Genomic DNA, 22468 nt, shown 5'->3' with positions numbered 1-22468 from the left:
GCCAGGCCATATCATCATTCCATGGGCAACTCTGTCTTGCTACTTTATAGAGCTGTGATACTGCATCCCAGATACTCAACATACAGTACTGTACACATGGAAAAAAGTGTTGGTACTTCTCTGTGACTGAAAGAAAAACCTCACAGCCTTCACAGAAATAAATTGAATCTTACAAAAGTAATAAATACTCAATGAAAATTAACCAATGAAAATCACACAGGTCGGCACGTTGGATCAGATGGTAAAGCGTTGGCCTCACAGTTCTGAGGTCCCGGGTTCAATCCCAGATTTGCCTGTGTGGAGTTTGCATGTTCTCCCTGTGTCTGCGTTGGTTTCCTCCAGGCACTCCAGTTTCCTCCCACATACCAAAATCATGCAACATTAATTGGACACTCTAAATTGTCCCAAGGTGTGATTGTGAGTGCGGCTGTTTGTCTCTATTTGCCCTGCGATTGACTGGCAACCAGTTCAGGGTGTACCCCGCCTCCTGCCCAATGACAGCTGGGATAGGCTCCAGCACTCACTGTGACTCTCGTGAAGATAAGCGGTGAAGAAAATGGATGACAAATGGAAAATCACACATTACTATTGAATTATGGTTCAATTAATTTTAAAAACCAACTCACAACACAGGCCTGGACAAAACTTATGGTATCATTAAATTAATATTTTGTTGCACAGCCTTCTGAAGCAATCGCTATAATCAAACTAATTTTGTAGCTTTCAGTGAGACTCTCAACGGGTATTTTGGCCCACTCTGGGATAAACTGGAGCAAAGTGCTTGAGTTGTCTCAGGTCTGAACGGTGTTTTTCTCCACATGGCATGTTTCACAGGTGTTTAATAGGATTTACAGTGGTTACGAATAATGTACACACAGCACCGCATGTTGACAAAAAAAAACTGAATGGTTGAATGTTTTGCTGATTTCTTAAAAAAGAAAAACTAAAATATCAAAAAGCCTTAAGTATTCAAACCCTTTTTGTGACGGATTTATCTCTTGTTCTGATCATCCTTGAGATGGTTCTACACCTTCATTAGAGTACAGCTGAGCTGTGTTTGATTATACTGATTGGACTTGAGTGTGGAAGCCACACACCTCTCTGTAAAAGACATTCCGGGTCACAGTGCATGTCAGAGCAAATGAGAATCACTAAGTCAAAGGAACTGCCTGAAGAGTTCAGAGAGAGAATTGTGGCAAGAGATAGATCTGGCCAAGGTTACAAAGAATTCTGCTGTACTTAATTTTCCAAAGAGCACAGTGGCCTCCATAATCCTTGAATGTAAGCTGTTTGGGACGTTCAGAAGCCTTCCTTGAGCGGGCCATCGGGCCAAACGGAGCAATTGGGGGAGAAGAGCCTGGATGAGAGAGGTGAAGAAGAACCCAAAGATAACTGTGGCTGAGATTCAAAGATGCAGTCAGGAGATGGGAGAAAGTTCTCGAAAGTCAACCACTGCAGCCCTCCACCCGTCTGGGTTTTATAGTGGAGTGGCCTGATAGAAGTCTCTCCCCAGTGCAAAACACAAAAATGTCTGCCTGGAATTTGCTTTAAAAAAAAAACACCTAAAGGACTCCCAAGAGGATGAAAAATTAGATTCTCTCTTCTGGTGAGACCAATGTAGATTTTTTTTTTTTTTACCTTAATTCTAAGCGGTATGTTTGGAGAATGCTAGACACTGCTCATCACATGTCCAATAAAGTCTCCACAGTGAAGGATGGTAGTTGCAGCTTCATGCTGTTCAGATGTTTTTCAGCTGCAAGGACAGGACGACTGGTTGCAACCAAAGGAAAGATGAATGCGTCCAAGTATGGGTATATCCTGGTCAAAAATCTTCTCAGGAGTACTCTGAACCTCACCCTGGGACAAAGGAACACCTTCAAACAAGACATTGACCCTAACCACAGAGCTAAAATTCCAAAAGCGTACCTTCGGAACTACTCCAGAACAGCTCTTCTTAAATGGGGCAGACAGAGCCCTGACCTCAACCCAGTTGAGCATCTCTGGAATCCAAATTGAGCATCTCTGGGAAAATCTGAAAATGATTGACCACCAATGTTCACCACCCAATCTGACAGAACTGGAGAAGATCTGCGAGGATGGGAGATGACCCCCAAATCAAGTTGTGAAAACCTTGTATTATTTCCAAAATTGCTCATTGTTGTATTAGCTCTAAAGGGTTCTTTTAATAAGTACAGAACAAAAGGTCTGAATACTTAAGGCTGTGTGATATTTCAGTTTTTCTTTTTTAATAAATCAGGAAAAAAAAATCAACAATTCCATTTATGATGTGCTGTGTGTACATTAATGTAGAAATAAATTTACTTAAATGATTGTAGCAAATAGGGCGGCACGGTGACTTAGCTGGTAAAGCGTTAGCCTCACAGTTCTGTGGTCTCCAGTTCTCAACATACAGTACTGTACAGATGGAAAAAAGTGTTGGTACTTCTCTGTGACTGAAAGAAAAACCTCACAGCCTTCACAGAAATAAATTGAATCTTACAAAAGTAATAAATACTCAATAAAAATTAACCAATGAAAATCACACAGGTCGGCACGTTGGATCAGATGGTAAAGCGTTGGCCTCACAGTTCTGAGGTCCCGGGTTCAATCCCAGACTTGCCTGTGTGGAGTTTGCATATTCTGCCCTTGCCTGAGTGGGTTTCCTCTAAGCACTCCAGTTTCCTCCCACATTCCAAAAAAATGCAACATTAATTGGACACTCTAAATTGGCTCTTGGTGTGATTGTGAGTGCGGCTGTTTGTCTCAATGTGCCTTGCGTTTGGCTGGCAACCTGTTCAGGGTGTACCCCGCCTCCTGCCCATTGACAGCTGAGATAGGCTCCAGCACCCTCGTGAGGATAAGCAGCAAAGAAAATGGATGGGTGGATGGATGGATGGATGGATGAATGATGGATATGTAGCCTGAGGAAACTGACCACGTTTTGGACGCACATTCCCTTATGGATTATGTCGAGTACATGTCAAACAAGCCCTACAAAAATATTTTGCATACAAGTTAAATTCATAGGTTGTGTAATGCCTTTGTACCAGGCCTACCATTCCCCCAGTTGAGACATGAGACTTCCCGTGGCTCAATGTTGCCGCCCACTTGAAAAGATTTTTTGGTAGAATGGGTTTTGTATCTGTGCTGACATAAATCCTATTTTGTAATGTCGTACCTTTTTTTCACCACAATTTTAGTTCTGTTGGTTTAGCTTTGTTGTTGCATTTTGATTAACACATCATCCAAAAGTATGTCTTCATTTGTTACATGGTCAGTTAATCCCATAAAGGTTTTGGCTGGTACTTCTTTTGCTGTTTTATCTGTAAATGCATTTCCTAATGATATTTAGTCTGTATTTGATGTGTGCGCTGCACATTTACATACGGGATAGGCTCCAGCACTCCCCGTGACCCTCGTGAGGATAAGCGGTGAAGAAAATGGATGGATGGATTTTAGCAAATGGTTGCAGTATGAAAAATGAATGAAAAATTTAAGGCGGTCTGAATACTTTTCGGGCCCACTTTAGATCAGGGCTCATTCCAGGCTACTTAAAGATAGTGCATTGTTTTGCTCTTTGCCATTCTTAGCTATGTTTTGCGTCATTATCCTGTTACAAGATCCCTGACCTGCGAGTGAGACCAAACTTTCTGACACTGGGCACCACATTTCTCCCTAGAATGCCTTAATTTTCTTGAGATTTCTTTGTACCCCAAAAGAGACCCTTTGACGGATGGAGCAAAGCAGTTCCAGAACATAACAGAGCCTCCTCCGTGCTTCACAGTAGGGACAGTCTTTTTTTTGTTATGCTTCATTTTTGCATCAGGTCCATAAAGCCGGTGTGCCTTGCCAGAAATTCCCATTTTGTTCCAGCTTTGCATAAGACATTCTCCCAGAAAATTTGTGGCTTGTCAACTTGCAATTTGGAAAATTCCCATCTCATATTTTTATGATTAATTTTTAACCTCCTTGGTCATCTTCGATAAAATTTGTGTTGGCTCAAACGACGAAAAATAGTGCAGTCTGATGATGTACTTTGACCTTGGAATTTACCTTTGATTTGTGTAATCGTTGTTCTGGTCTCTTTTGTTTTGTTTTGTTTTTTTCATCCATCTTCTCCATATGTAATCACTTTTCCTCTGAGGGCCACATACAAAGAAGTTGGTTACAGTCTGCGGCTCTTAAATGTTTGTGTGTGTGTGACTGTATAGTCACTGAAACATCAAAATGCTAGGAAATGGTCAATTCTCTTGAACCACAATTCAAAAGCAGTGTCTGATTTTCATTGGTTAATTTGCATTACATATGTATTTATTACTTTTGTCGGATTCAAGCGATTTTTTTTTGACCACTCTGGTATTTTCCTTCCTTAACAGAGGGGTACAGAGAATTGTATCCAAATGTATTTTGGAGAATAAACAGCGCTCCACATTGTTGAATTGCATCACATAACACAATTAAGTACATGCTACAGGATGGCATGAACAACCACTTCATATCTAATTTGCAGAAGAATGAATAGTTCAATTTATCTTGTCCATCCTGATGTATTTTGTTGCTGTCTAAAGTTGTGGTTAGTCTTGACACTAAATTATTTTCCTAGTAGTAATGACATACAACAGTTTCACTTTTGTGTAAACATTTTTTTGACTAATTCAGAAAGTTTGTTTAAAATAGACCAAACTGTTTTGTTTTGGGTTTTTTGCTTTGTTTTGTTGAAGTGCATGCCTGTTTTTTACATTGTATACTTGCATTCAGATTCTTTTTTTTGTTTTTTTTCCTTCTCACCTATCCACAATGCAATGCTGTACCCCATGATGCACCTCTGCTTGCTGTTACCTGTATGTTAATTCGCTTGAATCCCATTGGCCCACTGCCATCATGTGCTCGCTGCCTGCTAATTAAAGACTCAGTCGACTGCCAAAGCAATGAAGCGACCCCTCGAAGCAACTGTAGACCTGGTACTTTGACCTTTCACCTTTTGCTTTGCATGTAGCTTCTTTAATTGTACTGTAGCCACTCACAAGTTTTAATTTGGCTCTTTTGCTTTTGTGAAACACTTTGATGAACCTTAAAATTTAATTGTGTACCCTATTTGAAAACACCAGTTTATAATATAAATTTCTGAAATGGGAAACAAATACAATACAATGTAATGATAAGACATTCTAGTCCTAATATTCTGCATGTTTTTGCTAGGATGTACTTTCTCGTTTTCCATTCATGTCTCTATGTGCTGAGCATAGTCAGATTGTAAATTTGCAACTTTCAGTGTCAATTTGTCTGAGTGCAAACGTACTGTTCTTCTCTTCTGGTACGTGTGTGCTACCGGTGGGCAGGCATTTCCCCACAGCGTCCTTCAGCCACTACCAAAAAGAGCGGCACTGGAGAAGAGCAACGTTGCGAACTCCCTATTTAACCCCAGCGTCTTGCACTACCAGCAGGCACTGGCCAACGCACAGCTCCAACAGCCTACTTTCTTTCCCACAGGTAAGTGCTGGCAGACCAGGTGACCACTCGTGACCAGTTACCAAAGTATTAAGTATCAAACTATGATAATGAATTACAATGAAAAAAGTATTAACTAACTACTAACTACTAACTAACCAAACCCTAACCCTAAGTATTTGAACACCTGAGAACACTAATGTTAATATTTGGTGCAGTAGCCGTTGTTTACAATTACAGAGGTCAAACGATTCCTGTAATTGTTCACCAGGTTTGCACACACTGCCGGAGGGATTTTGGCCCACTCCTCGACACAGATCTTCTAGATAAGACAGGTTTCTGGGCTGTCGCTGAGAAACACGGAGTTTTAGCTCCCTCCAAAGATTTTCTATTGGGTTTAGGTCTAGACACTGGCTAGACCACACCAGAACCTTGATATGCTTCTTATGGAGCCAGTCCTTGGGATTCCTGGCTGTGTGCTTCGGGTCATTGTCATGTTGAAAGCCCAGCCACGACCCATCTTCAATGCTCTGACTGAGGGAAAGAGGTTGTTCCCCAAAATCTCACAATACATGGCCACGGTCATCCTCTCCTTAATACAGTGGAGTCATCCTGGCCAATGTGCAGAAAAACACCCCCAAAGGATGATGCTACCATCCCCATGCTTCACGGTAAGGATGGTGATCTTGGGATGGAACTCATCCTTCGTCTTCCACCAAACACAGTTAGTGGAATTATGACCAAAAAGTTCCATTTTGGTCTCATCTGACCACAAAACATTCTCCCATGATTCCTCTGTATCATCCAAATGGTCATTGGCAAAGTTAAGACGGCCTTGACATGTGCAGGTCTAAGCAGGGGAACCTTCCGTGCTATGCATGATTTCAAACCATGATGTCTTCATGTATTACCAAGAGTCACCTTGGAAACAGTGGTCCCAGCTCTTTTCAGGTCATTGACCAAGTTCTTTCGTGTAGTCCTGAGCTGATTCCTCACCTTTCTAAGAATCATTGAGACCCCACGAGGTGATATCTTGCATGGGGGTCCACTTCAATTGACATTGACCGTCATGTTTAGCTTCTTCCATTTTCTAATGATTGCTCCAACAGTAGACCTTTTTTCACCAAGCTACTTGGCAATTTCTCCGTAGCCCTTTCCAGCCATGTGGAGTTGTAGAATTTTGTCTCTGGTGTCTTTGGACAGCTCTTTGGTCTTGTCCATGTTACAAGTTTGAGTCTTACTGATTGTATGGGGTGGACAGGTGTCTTTATGCAGCTAACGACCTCACACAGGTGCATCTGATTCAGGATAATACATGGAGAGGAGGTAGACTTTAAAGGCAGACTAACAGCTCTTTGAGGGTCAGAATTCTAGCTGATAGATAGGTGTTCAAATACTTATTTGCAGCTGTATCACACAAATAAATCGGTAAAAAAAACAATACATTGTGAATTCTGGATTTTCATTTTTATATTATCTCTCTCACAGTGGACATGCACCTACGATGAAAATTTCAGACCCCTCCATGATTTCTAAGTGGGAGAACTTGAACTATAGCAGGGTTTTCAAATACTTATTTTCTTCACTGTAAGAGGTGTCCCCAAGACTTAAGTTGATGTGCTGTAATGCATCATCTATATGAAGACTGGGATCGAGTGACACACTGGCATTCGCCCCTTTCACACTGTCTATTACATTCCCGACATTTTGATGCTTTTTTTCCATATCACTTTTCTGGAATGTACCGCTATGTTGGGTTTTAGATGAAAGACATTTGCTTAATAAATGTAAGCTGAATGTTTACATCTCTGGTGTGGAAAGTGTCAAAACCTAGGCTAGTAGTAGTGTCATCATCTCAGCTATTTACTGAACCATCCCTAAGGTTAATTTCAACATAATTTCTTCCCTTCATTATATGACACTGTTTTTTTCTTCATCTTGCTGATCAAGCTGTGCTAAATTGCAGCTCCTCTGGAACCACCCCCATTTCCTTTCATCCTGATGTCTTAATGTATGATGGGTGGCCTTTTTGTCCATTGATGACACACAACACAGAAAGTGTGTCATGTTTAATGTGATATTTTCTGTAGGAGATCATTACCATAGTGGTTTTCAAGTTTTGCTTGCTACAGTTTGGTACAGTAAAAAGTAGCTGAATAATGAGGCTAGGCCTTGCTGATGTTTTGCTGCACAATTTGTCACTAATATTACTTGCCAACTGGAACCCCAGTGCTTGCATCCATCAATATAGTAGCTTGTCTAATCTTTGTGACTCTCCTCCCTCTCAATTAATCCATGCACCCCCCCTTCCCTTCTTCTCTCTGCATGAACACAGCAGGGTCAGTCCTGTGCATGACACCTGCTAGCAGTCTTGGTAGGTGCTGAACTTTATCTATCTCTCTCTCTCTCTCTCTCTCTCTCTCTCTCTCTCTCTCTCTCTCTCTCTCTCTCTCTCTCTCTCTCTCTCTCTCTCTCTCTCTCTCTCTCTCAGGGAATTAAAATTAGTCACAAAGAGGGACTTTTACTTAAAGCTTTTTAAGCCCAGGATGGGGATAAAAAAATGTCCAAATTGACAAATTTTCAGGTCTTAGATTAGTCAATGAAAAAAACAAAAATGCCATATCTGCCACCAAGAAGAGTCGCTGGTTTGTTACAGTTGAGGTTTTGTGACCTTCAAAGTATTTTGGAAAGCAGCATGCTGATTTTATGTTTAAAAAAAAAAGAAAGAAAAAGGTTCCTAATTTGTGATTGTAATCTGCTTGTCTCCTCTTTTTTTGTTTTTTTTTTTTTCTCTTTTTGTTCTTTTCTTCGTCCTTCCTTGCTTTGCATTGTGAATGGTTGCATGCCATCTGCTGGTGTTATCCTAACGATGACTGGCTGTCTTTCTGTAACATCCGCCGCCACCACCATCATCTGCAACAACATCAACATGCATGTGATATGCCTGTTTCCATGGTTGCCATGCTGCGCCAAATCCTCCCCTCTCCGCTTGCCCTCTCTCATCCTCAAAACAAAGTCCCTATGATGTACAGTGCTACGCCTGCTACTGTCTCTGCAGCAACAACTCCGGCCACAAGTGTCCCCTACGCAGCAACAGCCCAAGCCAATCAGGTTTGCTCTTTTTTAAAGCTTTCCTTCATCAAGACCCCGGAGCTCTGAAGAAGTTCTGTCTCCTAAAACAAAGTGGCGGTAATCTGCTGCGGAGGCCCCGCCACCGCTGTCACCTCCACCTGTTCAGTGCAAACACACCCAGGCAGCAGAGGGTCCAACTGGTTGGCCTATCGTGGTTCATGAGAAATGCTTAGCCACTTAAAGGTTCTTCAGAACTTCTTCAGAGCTTCCACATTTGCACTAGTATAGTAGTTGTGTTGCACCACTTCCTGGTTCTGTTTTGCATGTTGTTTTAAGTTTCGACCTCTTATTGTCGAATCAGTTCCTTCATCTTGAAGCTAGGGGATGGGCACAAGATGCCATTTGGTCCAAGTCCGCCTCTCCTCACATACATGTTATTCGGAACATATTGTTTTCCCCTTTCGTTGTGTCCTTGTTGCAAGATAAAAAGGGAAAAAAAATGAAAAAAAAACATTTACGTATGTATAGTAGAAATCTCCCGTGAGCTTTGCCAGAAATAGTGAAAAAAGCAACTCACACCAAACCCTGAAAAATGATTGCTATTCTTAATAGTGTACAGTGGACCCCCGCTATTTGAGGGGGGATAGGGAACAGCCCAAAATGAATAGCGCCATCAAAATGGCTGTTTAAAAAAAAAAAAACATTTTCTGAGGCTCTTATCCTCACGAGGGTCACAGGAGTGTTGGAGCCAATCCCAGTTGTCATCGGGCAGGAGCCGGGGTACACCCTCCAATTGCGGGGCACATGGATGTGCCTGGTGAAAACCCACGCAGGCAATGGGAGAACATGCAAACTCCACACAGGCGAGCTGTGATCGAACCTGGGACCTCAGAACTGTGAGGCCAACGCTTTAGCAAGACAGTGTGTACTTGCTTATTAATTCAACAAATAAGATAAACATGGAACGTTGGTAGGTCCTCACTGTCTTTTGTCAAGCAGCACAAAGTGCATAAATTCATGTCTCAGTCATATCCGCAATATTTATAAATAGGGTTAACCCTGCAAAATTTTTCCACTGTTACATTTAATTGTAACAAAATGAGAATCCTCTGTTTGGCAGTCAGCAGAGTAGTATCCTCATCTTAAAAAGGCTATTAAAACAACAAAACAATCAAAATCTTATCCAGAACACTTGATTCATCCCTTTGGTTATGGCTAAAACTGGGGTTAGGCGAAATATAGATTTACACTGCATGTTTGAGTGCCGGTTCCATTGCATGGCTGTCAGTGGCACTCTCATTTTGGATTTGCATCGTGACAGCACAAAGAAGAAAATAAAATATGGAGTTGGATGTCATCAGATTCAGGCTTCTTCCAATTGAGGATAAAAATCTGACACAGAATATACCAGGTATTTGCCCATGCGCTTGCAGCATAAAAATATAATAAATATCGAATATACCTGACATGCAATGCCAGCCTGATTTCACTGGAATGCACAATATAACACACACACGTGTTTTGTGTGTGTGTGTGTGTGTGTGTGTGTGTGTGTGTGTGTGTGTGTGTGTGTGTGTGTGTGTGTGTGTATCCATCCATCTATTTTCTTAGCCGCTTATCCTCACGAGGGTCGCAGGAGTGCTGGAGCCTATCCCAGTTGTCAACAGGCAGGAGGCAGGGTACACCCTAAACTGGTTGCCAGCCAATTGCAGGGCACATAGAGACAAACAGCCGGACTCACAATCACACCTATGGGCAATTTAGAGTGTCCAATTAATGTTCCATGTTTTTGGGATGTGGAAGGAAACTGGACTGCCTGGAGAAAACCGTCGTAGGCTCGGGGAGAACATACAAACTCCGCGCAGGGAGGGCTGGGATTGAACCCGGGACCTCAGAACTGTGAGGCCAACACTTTAAAAGGAATTTGTCTCCGGCCGTCGGTGCCCCCCTGGTCCGACATCCAGACTTCCCTCTCCCCAGCCACTTCATTCACATCCCGAGGCATTCCTAGGCCAGCTGAGAGACATAGTCCTTCAAACTTGTATTAGTCGTCCCCTGGGTCTCCTTCCGGTGAGAACTCCCTGAAACACCTCACCAGGGAGGTGTCCAGGAGGCATCTGAATCAAATGTCCCAGCCACCTCATCTGGCTCCTCTCAATTTACTCTGCTCTGAGCTCCTTCCAGACGACCAAGATTCTCATATTTCTAAGGGAGAGTCCAGACACCATGCAGAGGGAACTCATTTTGGCCACTTGTATCTGGGATCTTGTTCTTTCAGTCATGACCCATAGCTCCTGATAATAGTTGAGGGTAGGAACGTAGATTGAATATTAAATAGTTTCACCTTTCGACTTAGCTCCTTCTTTACCACAACAGACTGATACAAAATATCACTGCATCACTGCAGATGCTGCACTGAACCGGCTGTCGATCAATTTCATTCTTCCCTCACTCGTGAATAACACCCCAAGATGCTTTAACTCCAGGCATTGTTGGAGATCACGGCTTGATCAGGCCAACATAACCACATCATCTGAAAAAAGCAGGGATGCAATACTAAAGCCATTGAACCAGACCCCCTGTACGCCTCAGCTGCACCTAGAAATTCTGAACAGAATCAGTGACATGTCCAAACCTCACTGGAAATGAGTAAGATTTACTGCTGGAAATGCAGACCAAACTCAGACGCCGGTGTTCCATAGACCGAACAGTCCACATCAAGGTACTTCTGAATAGACCTTACGGGGAAGGCTGAGCAGTGTGATTCCCTGGAGTTGGAACACATCCACCCCAGTCTGACAATTCACAGGCACTGTCCCCTATGTCCACACAATATTGCAGTCATGTCAACCAGGACAACCCCACAAGATCCTTTAGGCTTTGATTCCTCATGGGAAGACGTGTCAGTGGAATTGAGGAGATCTTCAAGGTATTTTCCCCACCGATTCATAATGTCCCAAGTTGAGGTCAGCGGTGCCCCATCCTCCCTGAAAGGTCAGATGGTGGACCAGAATTTCCTGGAAGCCGTCTGGAAGTCTTTCTCTATGACCTCACAAAACTCTTCCCTTGCCCGGGTTTTCGGTTCAGCGACCACCAAAGCTGAATTCCACATGGCCAAACGGTATCCATCAGCTGCCTCGGGAATCCCACAAGCCAAAAAGGCCCGATTGCACTCCTTTTTCATCTTGATGGCGTCCCTCACCATTAGTGTCCTCCAATGTGTTCAGGGATCGCCGTCGTGAAAGATACAAACCGCCTTACAGCCACAGCTCCAGTCAACCACCTCAACAATGGAGGCACGAAACATTCTCCACTCGTACTCAATGTCCCCCACAACCCCCAGAACATGAGCAATGTTATGTCGGAAGTGGGATTCGAAACTCCTTGTTACAGGATTCTGACAGCCATTTCCACCAGACCCTCACAATACATATGGGCTTACCACGTTGGACTTGCATCTTCCTCTACTATAGGAGCCAACTCACCCCCAGTTGACAGCTCCACCCCTCTCGTCACCTGAGTGTCAAAGACTTGTGGCTGCAAGCCTGATGACATGATCACAAAGTCGATCATTGAACTGTGACATAGATGTCCTGGTGCCAATGGCAGGTGTGGACACCCTTATGCTTGAACTTGGTGTTTGTTATGGACAATACATGATGAGCACAGAAGTCCAATAACAGAACACCGCTCAGATTCTGATCTAGGGGGCCGTTCCTCCCAATCAAATTTTTCCAGGTGTCACTGTCATTGCCCACTTAATTATTGAAGTCCCCCAGCAGAAGGATGAAGTCCCCAGGTGGAATGCTCTCTCCCACCCCCTCTTAAGAATTCCAAAAAGGGTGGGTACTCTGAACTGCTGTTTGGTGCACAAACCACAGTCAGGACCCATCCCCCACCCGAAGGTGGAGGGAGACTACCCTATCTAGTCGGAACTTCTCAACCTCACACACCAATTTAGAAATAACATTGCCAAATTTGCTAGCAACACAGCAGTGGTTGGTCTGATCTCAAAGGGAGATGAGGCACCCTACAGAAAGGAGGTCCAGAAACTCACAAGCTGGTGCACAGACAACATTCTGACACTGAACATTATGAAAACAGAGAAAAAGAGGTCATTGTGGACTTCAAGAGGAACAGAACTGAACTGGCTTTGCTCTTCATCAACAGCGAGCATGTGGCGAAAGTCCACACATTCAGGTGCCCGCGAGTCCTTATTTCTGAGGACCTCTCCTGGACAGACAACATCACAACGATCATTAAGAAGGTTCAAGAGCGTCTCTACCTCTTATGAGTCCTCGAGAAGAATAACATGGACTCAAAATTGCAGCTGGCCTTCTACCGCTCATCTATCAAGGGCCTTCTGACGTACCTGTGTCTCGTGTCTCTATGTAGTACAGAAGCTGCACCGAGGCAGTCAAAGCAAGGCTTCAGAGGACAATCATAACAGCACAGAAGAGCATTGGCTGCCCTCTCCCCTCCACAGCAAACCTGTATTCATCTCGGTGCGTCAGCAGAGCTCACAACATTATTAATGCTAGAGAGCCCTTGGGGTCACAGTTTTAAAAAGGATTTGGATATCTTGCGTTCTCTCGGGTTAAGGACACTACACACCCTAATTCTCAACTGTTTGAGCTCCTGCCATCTGGAAGCCAGAACAGATGCGCAAAAGAAAAGACCAATAGATGGAAGGAAGTGTTTATTTGTATTTATTTTTATTTTTATTTTTATATTGCTTTTATGTATGCAGTGACATAGGAGAGTTGTATGATGACAATAAATGGCCATTTATTCATTCATATATATATATATATATATATATATATATATATATATATATGTTGTGCATTCCAATTACATACCCCGGCGGCATGATGGCACAGCTGGAAAGCGTTTGCCTCACAGTTCTGAGGACCTCGATTCAATCCCAGCCCTCCCTGTGTCGAGTTTGCATGTTCTCCCCGTACCTGCATGGGTTTTCTCCAGGCACTCCGGTTTCCTCCCACATCCACAAAACATTACAAACAACAATAATTGGACACTCTAACTTTCCCCTAGGTGTGATTGTGAAAACGGCTGTTTGTCTCCATGTGCCCTGCGATTGGCTGGCAACCAGTTCAGGATGTACCCTGCCTCCTGCCCATTGACAAGTGTTGTCATGTTGCCCCCACATTTCTGAGGCCCCTGGTTCAATCCCGCCCCCGCCTGTGTGGAGTTTGCATGTTCTCCCCGTGCCTATGTGGGTTTCCTCTCACATCCCAAAAACATGCAACATTAATCGGACATTCTAAATTGGCTCTTGGTGTGATTGTGAGTGCGGCTGTGTATCTCTATGTGCCGTGCAATTGGGTGGCAACCGGTTGAGGGTGTACCCTGCCTCCTGCCTGTTGACAGCTGGAATAGTCTCCAGCACTCCTGTGACCCTTGTGAGGATAAGCGGCTAAGAAAATGGATGGGTGGATGGATTTGGATTTGTGGATACTCTGCATTCCTCCTTGCAGATCTTCTCCAGTTCTTTCATTGTGAACGTTGGTGGACAGTCATTTTCAGGTCTCTAGAGATGCTCAATTGAGTTTCATTCAGGGCTCTGGTTGGGCTCTTCAAGAACAGTCACATAGTTGTTCTGAGGTTGTCTGATATTTTAGCTGTCTGGTAAGGGTCATTGTCTTGTTTGAAGTTGATCTTTGTCCCAGTCTGAAGTTCTGAGTACTCTGGAGAAGGTTTTAGACCAGGATATACAACTACCTGGCCGCATTCATCTTTCCTTTGATTGCAACCAGCCGCCCTCTCCCTGCAGCTGAAATATACTCGGAACAGTATGATGTTGCGACTACCATGCTTCACTGTAGGGACTGTATTGAACATGTGATGAGCAGTGTCTAGCATTCTCCACACATACATCTTAGAATTAAGGTAAAAAAAAAAGTTCCTTTTTTTCCTATCAGAGCAGAACATCTAATTTGCACCATCTTGGAGTCCTTCAAGTGTTTGTTAGAAAAACTCGATGCAGGCTTTCACATGTATTGGACTGAGAGACGCTTCCATCGAGCCACTCGTCCATATAGTCCCCGACTGGTGGAGGGCTGCAGTGATGGTTAACTTTCGAGAACTTTCTTCCATCTCCCGACTTCATTTCTGGAGCTAAGCCACTGTCATCTTTGGGTTCTTCTTCACCTGTCTCACCAAGGCTCTTCTCCCCTGATTGCTCAGTTTGGGCACACACTTATCTCTCTGAAGTATGGCAAGATCTGGACCTTGCCACAATTCTGTCCCTGGCCTCTTCAGATAGTTCCTTTGACCTGATTCTCATGTGCCAGTGTGTTTTCTCTGACGTGTACTGTGAGCCGTAATGTCTTTTGTAAACAGATGTGTGGATTTCATAATCAAATCCAATCAGTATATCCAAACACAGCTGGACTCCAGTGAAGGTGTAGAACTTTCTCTGGGATGATCAGAACAAATGGACAGCCCTTGAGTCTGTGTCACAGCAAAGGGTGTGAATACTTAGGGCTGTGTGATCTTTCAGTTTTTCTTTTTTTATTTTTTTTAAATCTGCAAAATATTCCACATTTTTTTTCAATACAGGGTGCTGTGTGTACCTTAATGGTGGGGAGGGTGATCTTAAATTATTTTTGCAAATCGCTGCAATATAAAAGTGAGTGAAAAATTTAAGGGGGTCTGAATACTTTCCATTCCCACCGTATGTACAGTGAAGAAAATAAGTATTTGAACACACTGCTATATTGCAAGATCTCCCACTTAGAAACACACTGCAGGACGGATTTTGCCCCACTCCTCCAACAGATCTCTCGATCAGACAGGTTTCTGGGCTGTCGCTGAGGAACACAGAGTTTCAGCTCCCTCCAAAGATTTTCTTTTGGGTTTAGGTCTGGAGACCAGCTAGGCCATGCCAGAACCTTGATATGCTTCTTACAGAGCCACTCCTTGGTTTTCCTAGCTGTATGCTTCGGGTCATTGTCATATTGAAAGCCCAGCCACGACCCATCTTCAATGCTCTGACTGAGGGAAAGAGGTTGTTCCCCAAAATCTCACAATACCTGGCCGCGGTCATCCTCTCCGTAATACAGTGCTGTCGTCCTGTCCCATGTGCAGAAAAACACCCCCAAAGGATGATGCTACCATCCCCATGCTTCACGGTAGGGATGGTGATCTTGGGATGGAACTCATCCTTCGTCTTCCACCAAACACAGTTAGTGGAATTATGACCAAAAAGTTCCATTTTGGTCTCATCTGACCACAAAACATTCTCCCATGATTCCTCTGTATCATCCAAATGGTCATTGGCAAAGTTAAGACGGCCTTGACATGTGCTGGTTTAAGCAGGGGAACCTTCCGTGCCAGGCATGAATTCAAACCATGATGTCTTAGTGTATTACCAACAGTCACCTTGGAAACGGTGGTCCCAGCTCTTTTCAGGTCATTGACCAAGTCCTGTCGTATCCTTGCCTCATTCCTCATCTTTCAGGAACATTGAGACTCCACGAGGTGATATCTTGCATGGGGCTCCACTCGGATTGAGATTGACCGTCATGTTTAGCTTATTCCATTTTCTAATGATTGCTCCTACAGTGGACCTTTTTTCACTAAGATGCTGGGCAGTTTCTCCGTAGCCCTTTCCAGCTCTGTGGATTTGTACAATTTTGTCTGTGGTGTCTTTGGACAGCTATTTGATCTTGGCCATGTTACAAGTTTTTGAGTCTTACTGATTGTATGGGGTGGACAGGTGTCTTTATGCAGCTAACGACCTCACACAGGTGCATCTGATTCAGGATAATACATGGAGAGGAGGTAGACTTTAAAGGCAGACTAACAGATCTTTGAGGGTCAGAATTCTAGCTGATGGACAGGTGTTCAAATACTTATTTGCAACTGTATCACACAAATAAATCGTTAAAAAAATGCTACATTGTGATTTCTGGATTTTTCTTTTTAGATTTTCCCTCTCACAGTGGACATGCTCCTACGATGAAAATTGCAGACCCCTACATGATTTTTAAGTGGGAGAACTTGAATTATAGCAGGGTGTTCAAACACTTATTTTCCTTACTATATGTGTCTGTGTGCATGTGTGGTTATAGTTAAAAAATAAGTATTTTAAGTGAGCTCCAATTCAAGCGACAAATATATTTCATTTTACAAATACTGACCTCAACAACGGAAGAACAGTAGTAGTTTATTATTTACTTGAATAGTGTTCATCGCTGCCAAGGTTTTCTAAGGTGGCTACTGCTTAAAACTACTCCTGGCGTCAGGCATATCCCCATTTGACATCACTGCGACACAAAAAAAAAGGCTTATGCTGAAAATACCATTTGTAAAAATACTGTATATAAATCTGGGGCAGCACGGTGGATCAGCTGGTAAAGTGTTGGCCTCACAGTTCTGAGTTCCCAGGTTCAATCCTGGACCCGCCTGTGTGGAATTTGCATGTTCTCCCCGTGCTTGCGTGGGTTTCCTCTGGGCACTCTGATTTCCTCCCACATTCCAAAAACATGCAACATTAATTGGACACTCTAAATTGCCCCTAGGTGTGATTGTGAATCCGACAGTTTGTCTCTATGTGCCCTGCGATTGGCTGACAACCAGTCCAGGGTGTACCCAGTCTCCTGCCCGTTGACAGCTGGGATAGGCTCCAGCACTCCCCGCAACCCTCGTGAGGATAAGCAGTGAAGAAAATGGATGGATGGATATAAATCTGTCAGTAATTATCAAAGTTCTATCTTATTGTTTTGTTACTCAAGTCAAGAGAGATCACATGTACCAACTTCCTACGGATATCTTATTTTAAATGTATGTGACTATAGAGTAGTCTTATGGTCGAGTTTACAGTTCTGAGGTTTGGGATTTGAATCCAGGCCCCAGTCTTACTGTGTGTGGTTTGCATGCTCTCTCTGTACTTGCATGGGCGTGTTTAGGAAGTCTCTCTTCTTCCCACGTCCCAAAAGATGCTTCTTCGGTCAAGCATTCAATCAGAATTGTGCACTTGGAGCTGTACTGCCAATATGGCAGTGTGTTATATTTCAAAGGGCAAAACTTGTCACTTGTGGCACCAGTCGTGAAACTTTTCTGACCTTTAGTTTCCACTGTGGGATGCATATGAAATGACACCATTTGAAAATAGGCCTATCTAAACATTGAAAATACTGTAGTCCTATTATCCAAACAACTCATCACATGCATTGTACTCAAAGAAAATAGATATGAATGAAAAATGTGGCTTTTATTACAGGTGACGAGCTGGCCATTTTTGTCACTTCCTGTCACACATCAGCCCCATTAGCACACTTCCTGTAATCGGCAAGCACCATCAACAGCAGGAAGTGTTGCAGTACATTTGGCCATCCATGCGGGCTAAGGCGCAGGGGTGACGTCAGCCCTCTGCGCTCTGCCTCCATCTGTCCTTTTTGTGGATGGCTCCACCCCTACCAAGTGATGCGGTTTCTATAGCAACATCGAATAAACAATTATTTTTGGATGCTGCTACGGAACACTCACTGGCCAGATTTTTAGCAACACCAGAAAACTAATGACCCTTCTCTTATGCAACTTAATCATGGAGACAAATATAATGTATGTAGAGTATTTAGGTGGACAGGATATATACATCTATCCAATCATCATACAATCGAAGTTTTACTGCTTGTCATCGTCAGGTTCACAAGGAAGCTGCAGACTAACTTACTGATTAACCTAACCTGGGTGAGAGGTGTGGCACACGCTAATGTGATCAGCAGTCATTCACAGTTTTGATGCCAAATAAAAGATTAACTATTAACAGGGTGGTACGGCGTCGCAGCTGTAGAGCATTGGCCTCACAGTTCTAAGAAGCAGGTTTCAATCCCAGCCCTGCCTGTGTGGAGTTTGCATGTTCTCCCCATGCCTGCTCGGGTTTTCTCCGGGCACTCCGGTTTCCTCCCACGTCCCAAAAACATGCATTAAATGGAGACTCTAAATTGCCCCTCGGCGTGATTGTGAGTGTGACTATTGTTCGTCTCCATGTGCCCCGTGATTGGCTGGCACCCAACTCAAGGTGTACCCTGCCTCCTGGCCGATGATGGCTGGGATGGGCTTATGAGGATAACCAGATCGGAAAATGGATGGATAACTCTTCACAGTCCCGCGCAAACCTGCCAGTCTGCAGTGATCCTAACATGCATAATTTTGGACCGTCACAGAAAGCCAGAGAAGCCATACAAGCTTCAAGAAAGATTAACTTAATACAAAAAGGGCTGAACCAGGATTGGAATACAAACGACGCCATTCAGTGTGCGACGTCAGACCCTGTAACCTTATAACACTCGTAAGGTTAAACATTTAACTGCAGCGCCCCTTTCGGTTATTCTTTACAGCTCCCTTTTGGCTGGATTTACATTAGGGCAGCCTTAAGGTCATTCATCAATATTTTTGAAAGATGGACCATCATTTCATATTTTTTTGTGTTTTCAAGAAAAACATGTGATAAAGCATATAGTTTGATTTGTCGAAGCCCAACCATCAACTGTACACTTTTTACTACTTCACTGTCATATACAGTATTCCAAAAATATTTGTTGCATTTTATTTTAATACCATTTTAGTTTGACTCTAAATTTGGTAGAATGTTTGCAAGTCAATGTTAATGTTAACATTTTCTAGGGGTGCTCAAGAACATAATTGGTGTTTCAAATAGGACTGAGTAATCACTTTAACAACAGCCACATTTTCTCTCTGCACAGCTATAATTTAGACATACAGTGCATGTTGCTGTGTTTTGTGCAAGGATTGTTTTAAATGTTGTATCGGGGACAGCTCTCCAATTCTGGAACGATCCCTAAATGGAAAAAAAACTACAACTTGGAATCAGTTATCTTCAAATCAGAATCAAGCCTCTTAAAAATTAATAAAATCATATACTTAGCAATTCAGCATAAATGCACAGATCGAATCAAGCTCGTGAAATGTAGCTTGACATCATAGTCGAAATGCATAAATCGGTCATGTACCGTATACGCACACACGTCTGCTCATATAACACAATAAACAATGTTTGAACCCCCCCTTAAATCAAAACTACAAAAAACACCTCACCAATTAAACAGTTAAAACATGCCACAAAGGTGAGGATGAGCGGCTTGGAAAAATATATAAATGGTTCTATTCCATTAAATAAGCAAAGTCATTGCAGTACTGTTATGGGGTCACGTCTAGCTTGTGTTATAAATGCAATGTATTTTCTATGAGTTATGTTTATCCAAGTAAACGCCACGTGACCTTCATAGTTTGTGTCATGTATTATTGCTTCTTTCAGGGCAAGTCAGTGGGCAAGTTGTTAGCACAACCAAATGACAGTTTTGAGTTTATAGATTCGAATCTGGGCTCGAATCATTCCTGTGTGCATTTTGCAATATCTTTTTTTCCCCGCTTCTGCGCTTCATTGAAGACTTCATTTTACCCATTATATACCCTGTGATTGGCTGCCAACCAGTCCAGGTTGTGCCCCATCTCTCCCCTCTGGTGTAGTCTCCAGCGCACCTGTGACTCTTGTGAGGATAAGCACTATAGAAAATTCAACAAACAAATATGGTGCAGTAATGCTCCTGGGTAAAAAATGCACTTTACACTATGCTGTGTAGAATCTCTTTAAATGTTCTTCCGTGTCTTCATATGTCTCCCCTGCAGATCATCCTGAAGTAAGTGCCACAAAAGAACCAGCGCATGAAGGACCTGCACTCAGAAACCCAAAACTGCCCGCGTGTAAATACTATCTTACGTCTCCCATAGAGGTCCAGCAACCTGCATGCTAAAAGTGTAACACATAACTGCATTTATTCCAGTGTCAGCTTAACACACAAGCACCATACTGTATTTATTTTTAGAAAAAGTGACTAGAAAAGTCCATGTTATTGGTAATTATTTGTCATACACACAGAATAGAAACACCACAGTGGTTATTTTAAACGCTTTCTAATTTTTACACAATTTCTGTCCTTGGGTAGTCAAGAAAAAAAAAACAATATAGTTGATTTGCACTATGACATATGGTGCACTCTATTGTAATGGCAGACAGGAGATCCTAGAAAACTTGTAATCACACTGACAGTCACACTTTAATGGCTGCAAGTGTTTTTTCGCCGTATGGCGTTCGTGTCGCTCTCCTCAGCAGTAAAATGTGACAGCTCATTGGGGTCCCCGCCCATGCTGTATTAGCCCCAGATGCCATATTCAAGTGTGACCTGCATCCTATCAACCCTGGAAGCATTTTGCAAAAGTCCGACCTGGAGAAGATGTTTTTCTTCCATTTCCCAAAGCTGCTTGGAACACTACCAACAACACAGCGCTGACTTGTGGAGGTGCTGGCTTCTTCATTCAGGTGGGGGATGGGAGCCGGGCACAGGCGTTGTGCAGGTCCAGGGGTTGATGCCGGTTATTTCCAGACATACTGCACCAAGCCATGTTTGTTTGTGTGTGTGTGTGTGTGTGTGTGCACGAGAACAGATAGTCTGCCGGCAGACATGGGAGCATCGTGGAGTTAATGATAGTGACAGCAACAACATCGCATGGCTTTTTAAGTGCTAAACCAAACGGTGCATTTGGCAGTACTTAAGACTTGAACTCGGAGTGCGACCCGCATCTGACCCAACCGTCGCCTCCAATTTGGTTTCATCCTGTTGAAGTGCCTAAAAATGCTCACCTACCACATCCCCAGTCAATCACGGCCAGTCATAAAAAAGCTGGTCTCACCTCTGGTGTTGGGGGGGGGGACTTTTTCTACCAACTGTCCATTGACATCACAAGTGTCTTTCTGGAACTCTGACTAGCTTTCATGACGTACTATCAGTTTACAAGAGGAGAATGAGTGAGAATGGGGGGGACTTGTCATGTATATACAGTATGTAGTTTACATTCTGATTAAGGAATTGTTTAAAGTTTGTGCTCTGTGTGCTCGTATGTATATCTGGACACCAAGTCCACCTGCACTTCAAGCAAGTCAAGATCATGTAATGTTCTTGTTTTTAAAAAAATGGCATATTTCATCGTTTAAAATGTTTTTTTAAAACCCTTTTACTGTTGTTTTAGCCTCAAACAAATGTTATTTCACGGTGCTTGACATTGACAATCCACAAACCTTAGGTTTCATTCTCCTTGATTGTCTTCATGCATTTTGTTGTTTTCTTTTCTTACAGGGGGTGTAAAACTTTTTATTTTGTTGTAATTTATGTTTGTATTAACATAACTATGTTGTAAATACATTTGAAATGAATGTAACTTATTGAGCTGTGCCACGCCGTGCATAGTTGGTGATGTAGAGGTGGAAGCTTCCATGTCCATTCTTAGACTGATGGAAGCTACTGGACCTTTATGGCCTTCTTGCTATAAAGCCGGGGGGATTGTGTTGCAGAAGTGAGAGTAGTAATAGAGGTGCTTATGTTGGAGAAAAAAAATGTGTATTGTATAGATGACATTTTACCCAAAAAATAAAGATGTACTTTTCACTCTAGTATCCCAGGATTTCATAACAATATTAAGTTGTTGCTGTGGCAACCAAATGTTGCAGTTACTAAAGTTTGGTATTTTTGTAAAAGACATTGTTTAGTTAACTTTTTGTTTTTCCTGGAACACCATACAAATTGCTAGATTATAAAGATGAACATTTAGCATTCTCACTGAGATTGCAACAGTGAACTAATATTTTCACTAGAAAGCAACAGCTGCTGTAGAGCTGTGGCACTCACTAAGGCTGAATTACAATATGATATATATATATATATATATATATATATATATATATATATATATATATATATATATATGTGTATGTGTGTGTGTGTGTGTGTGTGTGTGTGTGTACGCAATGTCTAATGACCTTCAGGCTCCACACTGAGACCTTTAATTCAGTGTAACACGAGTTGAGGATTGCACTTTTCCCACTGTTTAAACGTTTCCTCTT

The 22468-nt window shown here is 42.7% G+C and overlaps 1 protein-coding gene across 19 annotated transcripts in view; it reads left to right on the top strand.

Annotated features, from left to right (window-relative positions):
• Window positions 1-22013, top strand: part of LOC133491812 (muscleblind-like protein 2a) — a 92623-nt gene extending 70610 nt beyond the window's left edge. For 6 of the 19 annotated variants that reach the window (XM_061803451.1, XM_061803520.1, XM_061803470.1 and 3 more), the window contains 4 exons: window positions 4908-4961; window positions 5340-5490; window positions 20200-20274; window positions 20734-22013. In XM_061803451.1, the coding sequence (XP_061659435.1) occupies window positions 4908-4961; window positions 5340-5490; window positions 20200-20274; window positions 20734-20861 (408 nt within the window). In that variant the 3' untranslated portion in view covers window positions 20862-22013. Of the gene's footprint in view, window positions 1-4907; window positions 4962-5339; window positions 5491-7783; window positions 7823-8464; window positions 8560-20199 lie in introns of all 19 variants that reach the window. The other 13 variants (XM_061803503.1, XM_061803494.1, XR_009792491.1 and 10 more) reach the window with 12 other exon arrangements.
• The last annotated feature ends 455 nt before the right edge of the window (window positions 22014-22468 follow it).

Source organism: Syngnathoides biaculeatus, chromosome 2, assembly GCF_019802595.1.
Source record: "Syngnathoides biaculeatus isolate LvHL_M chromosome 2, ASM1980259v1, whole genome shotgun sequence".
Lineage (NCBI taxonomy): Eukaryota > Metazoa > Chordata > Actinopteri > Syngnathiformes > Syngnathidae > Syngnathoides > Syngnathoides biaculeatus.
The sequence above is the reverse complement of the archived record's forward strand: the minus strand, read 5'-3'. Positions and strand labels throughout refer to the sequence as shown.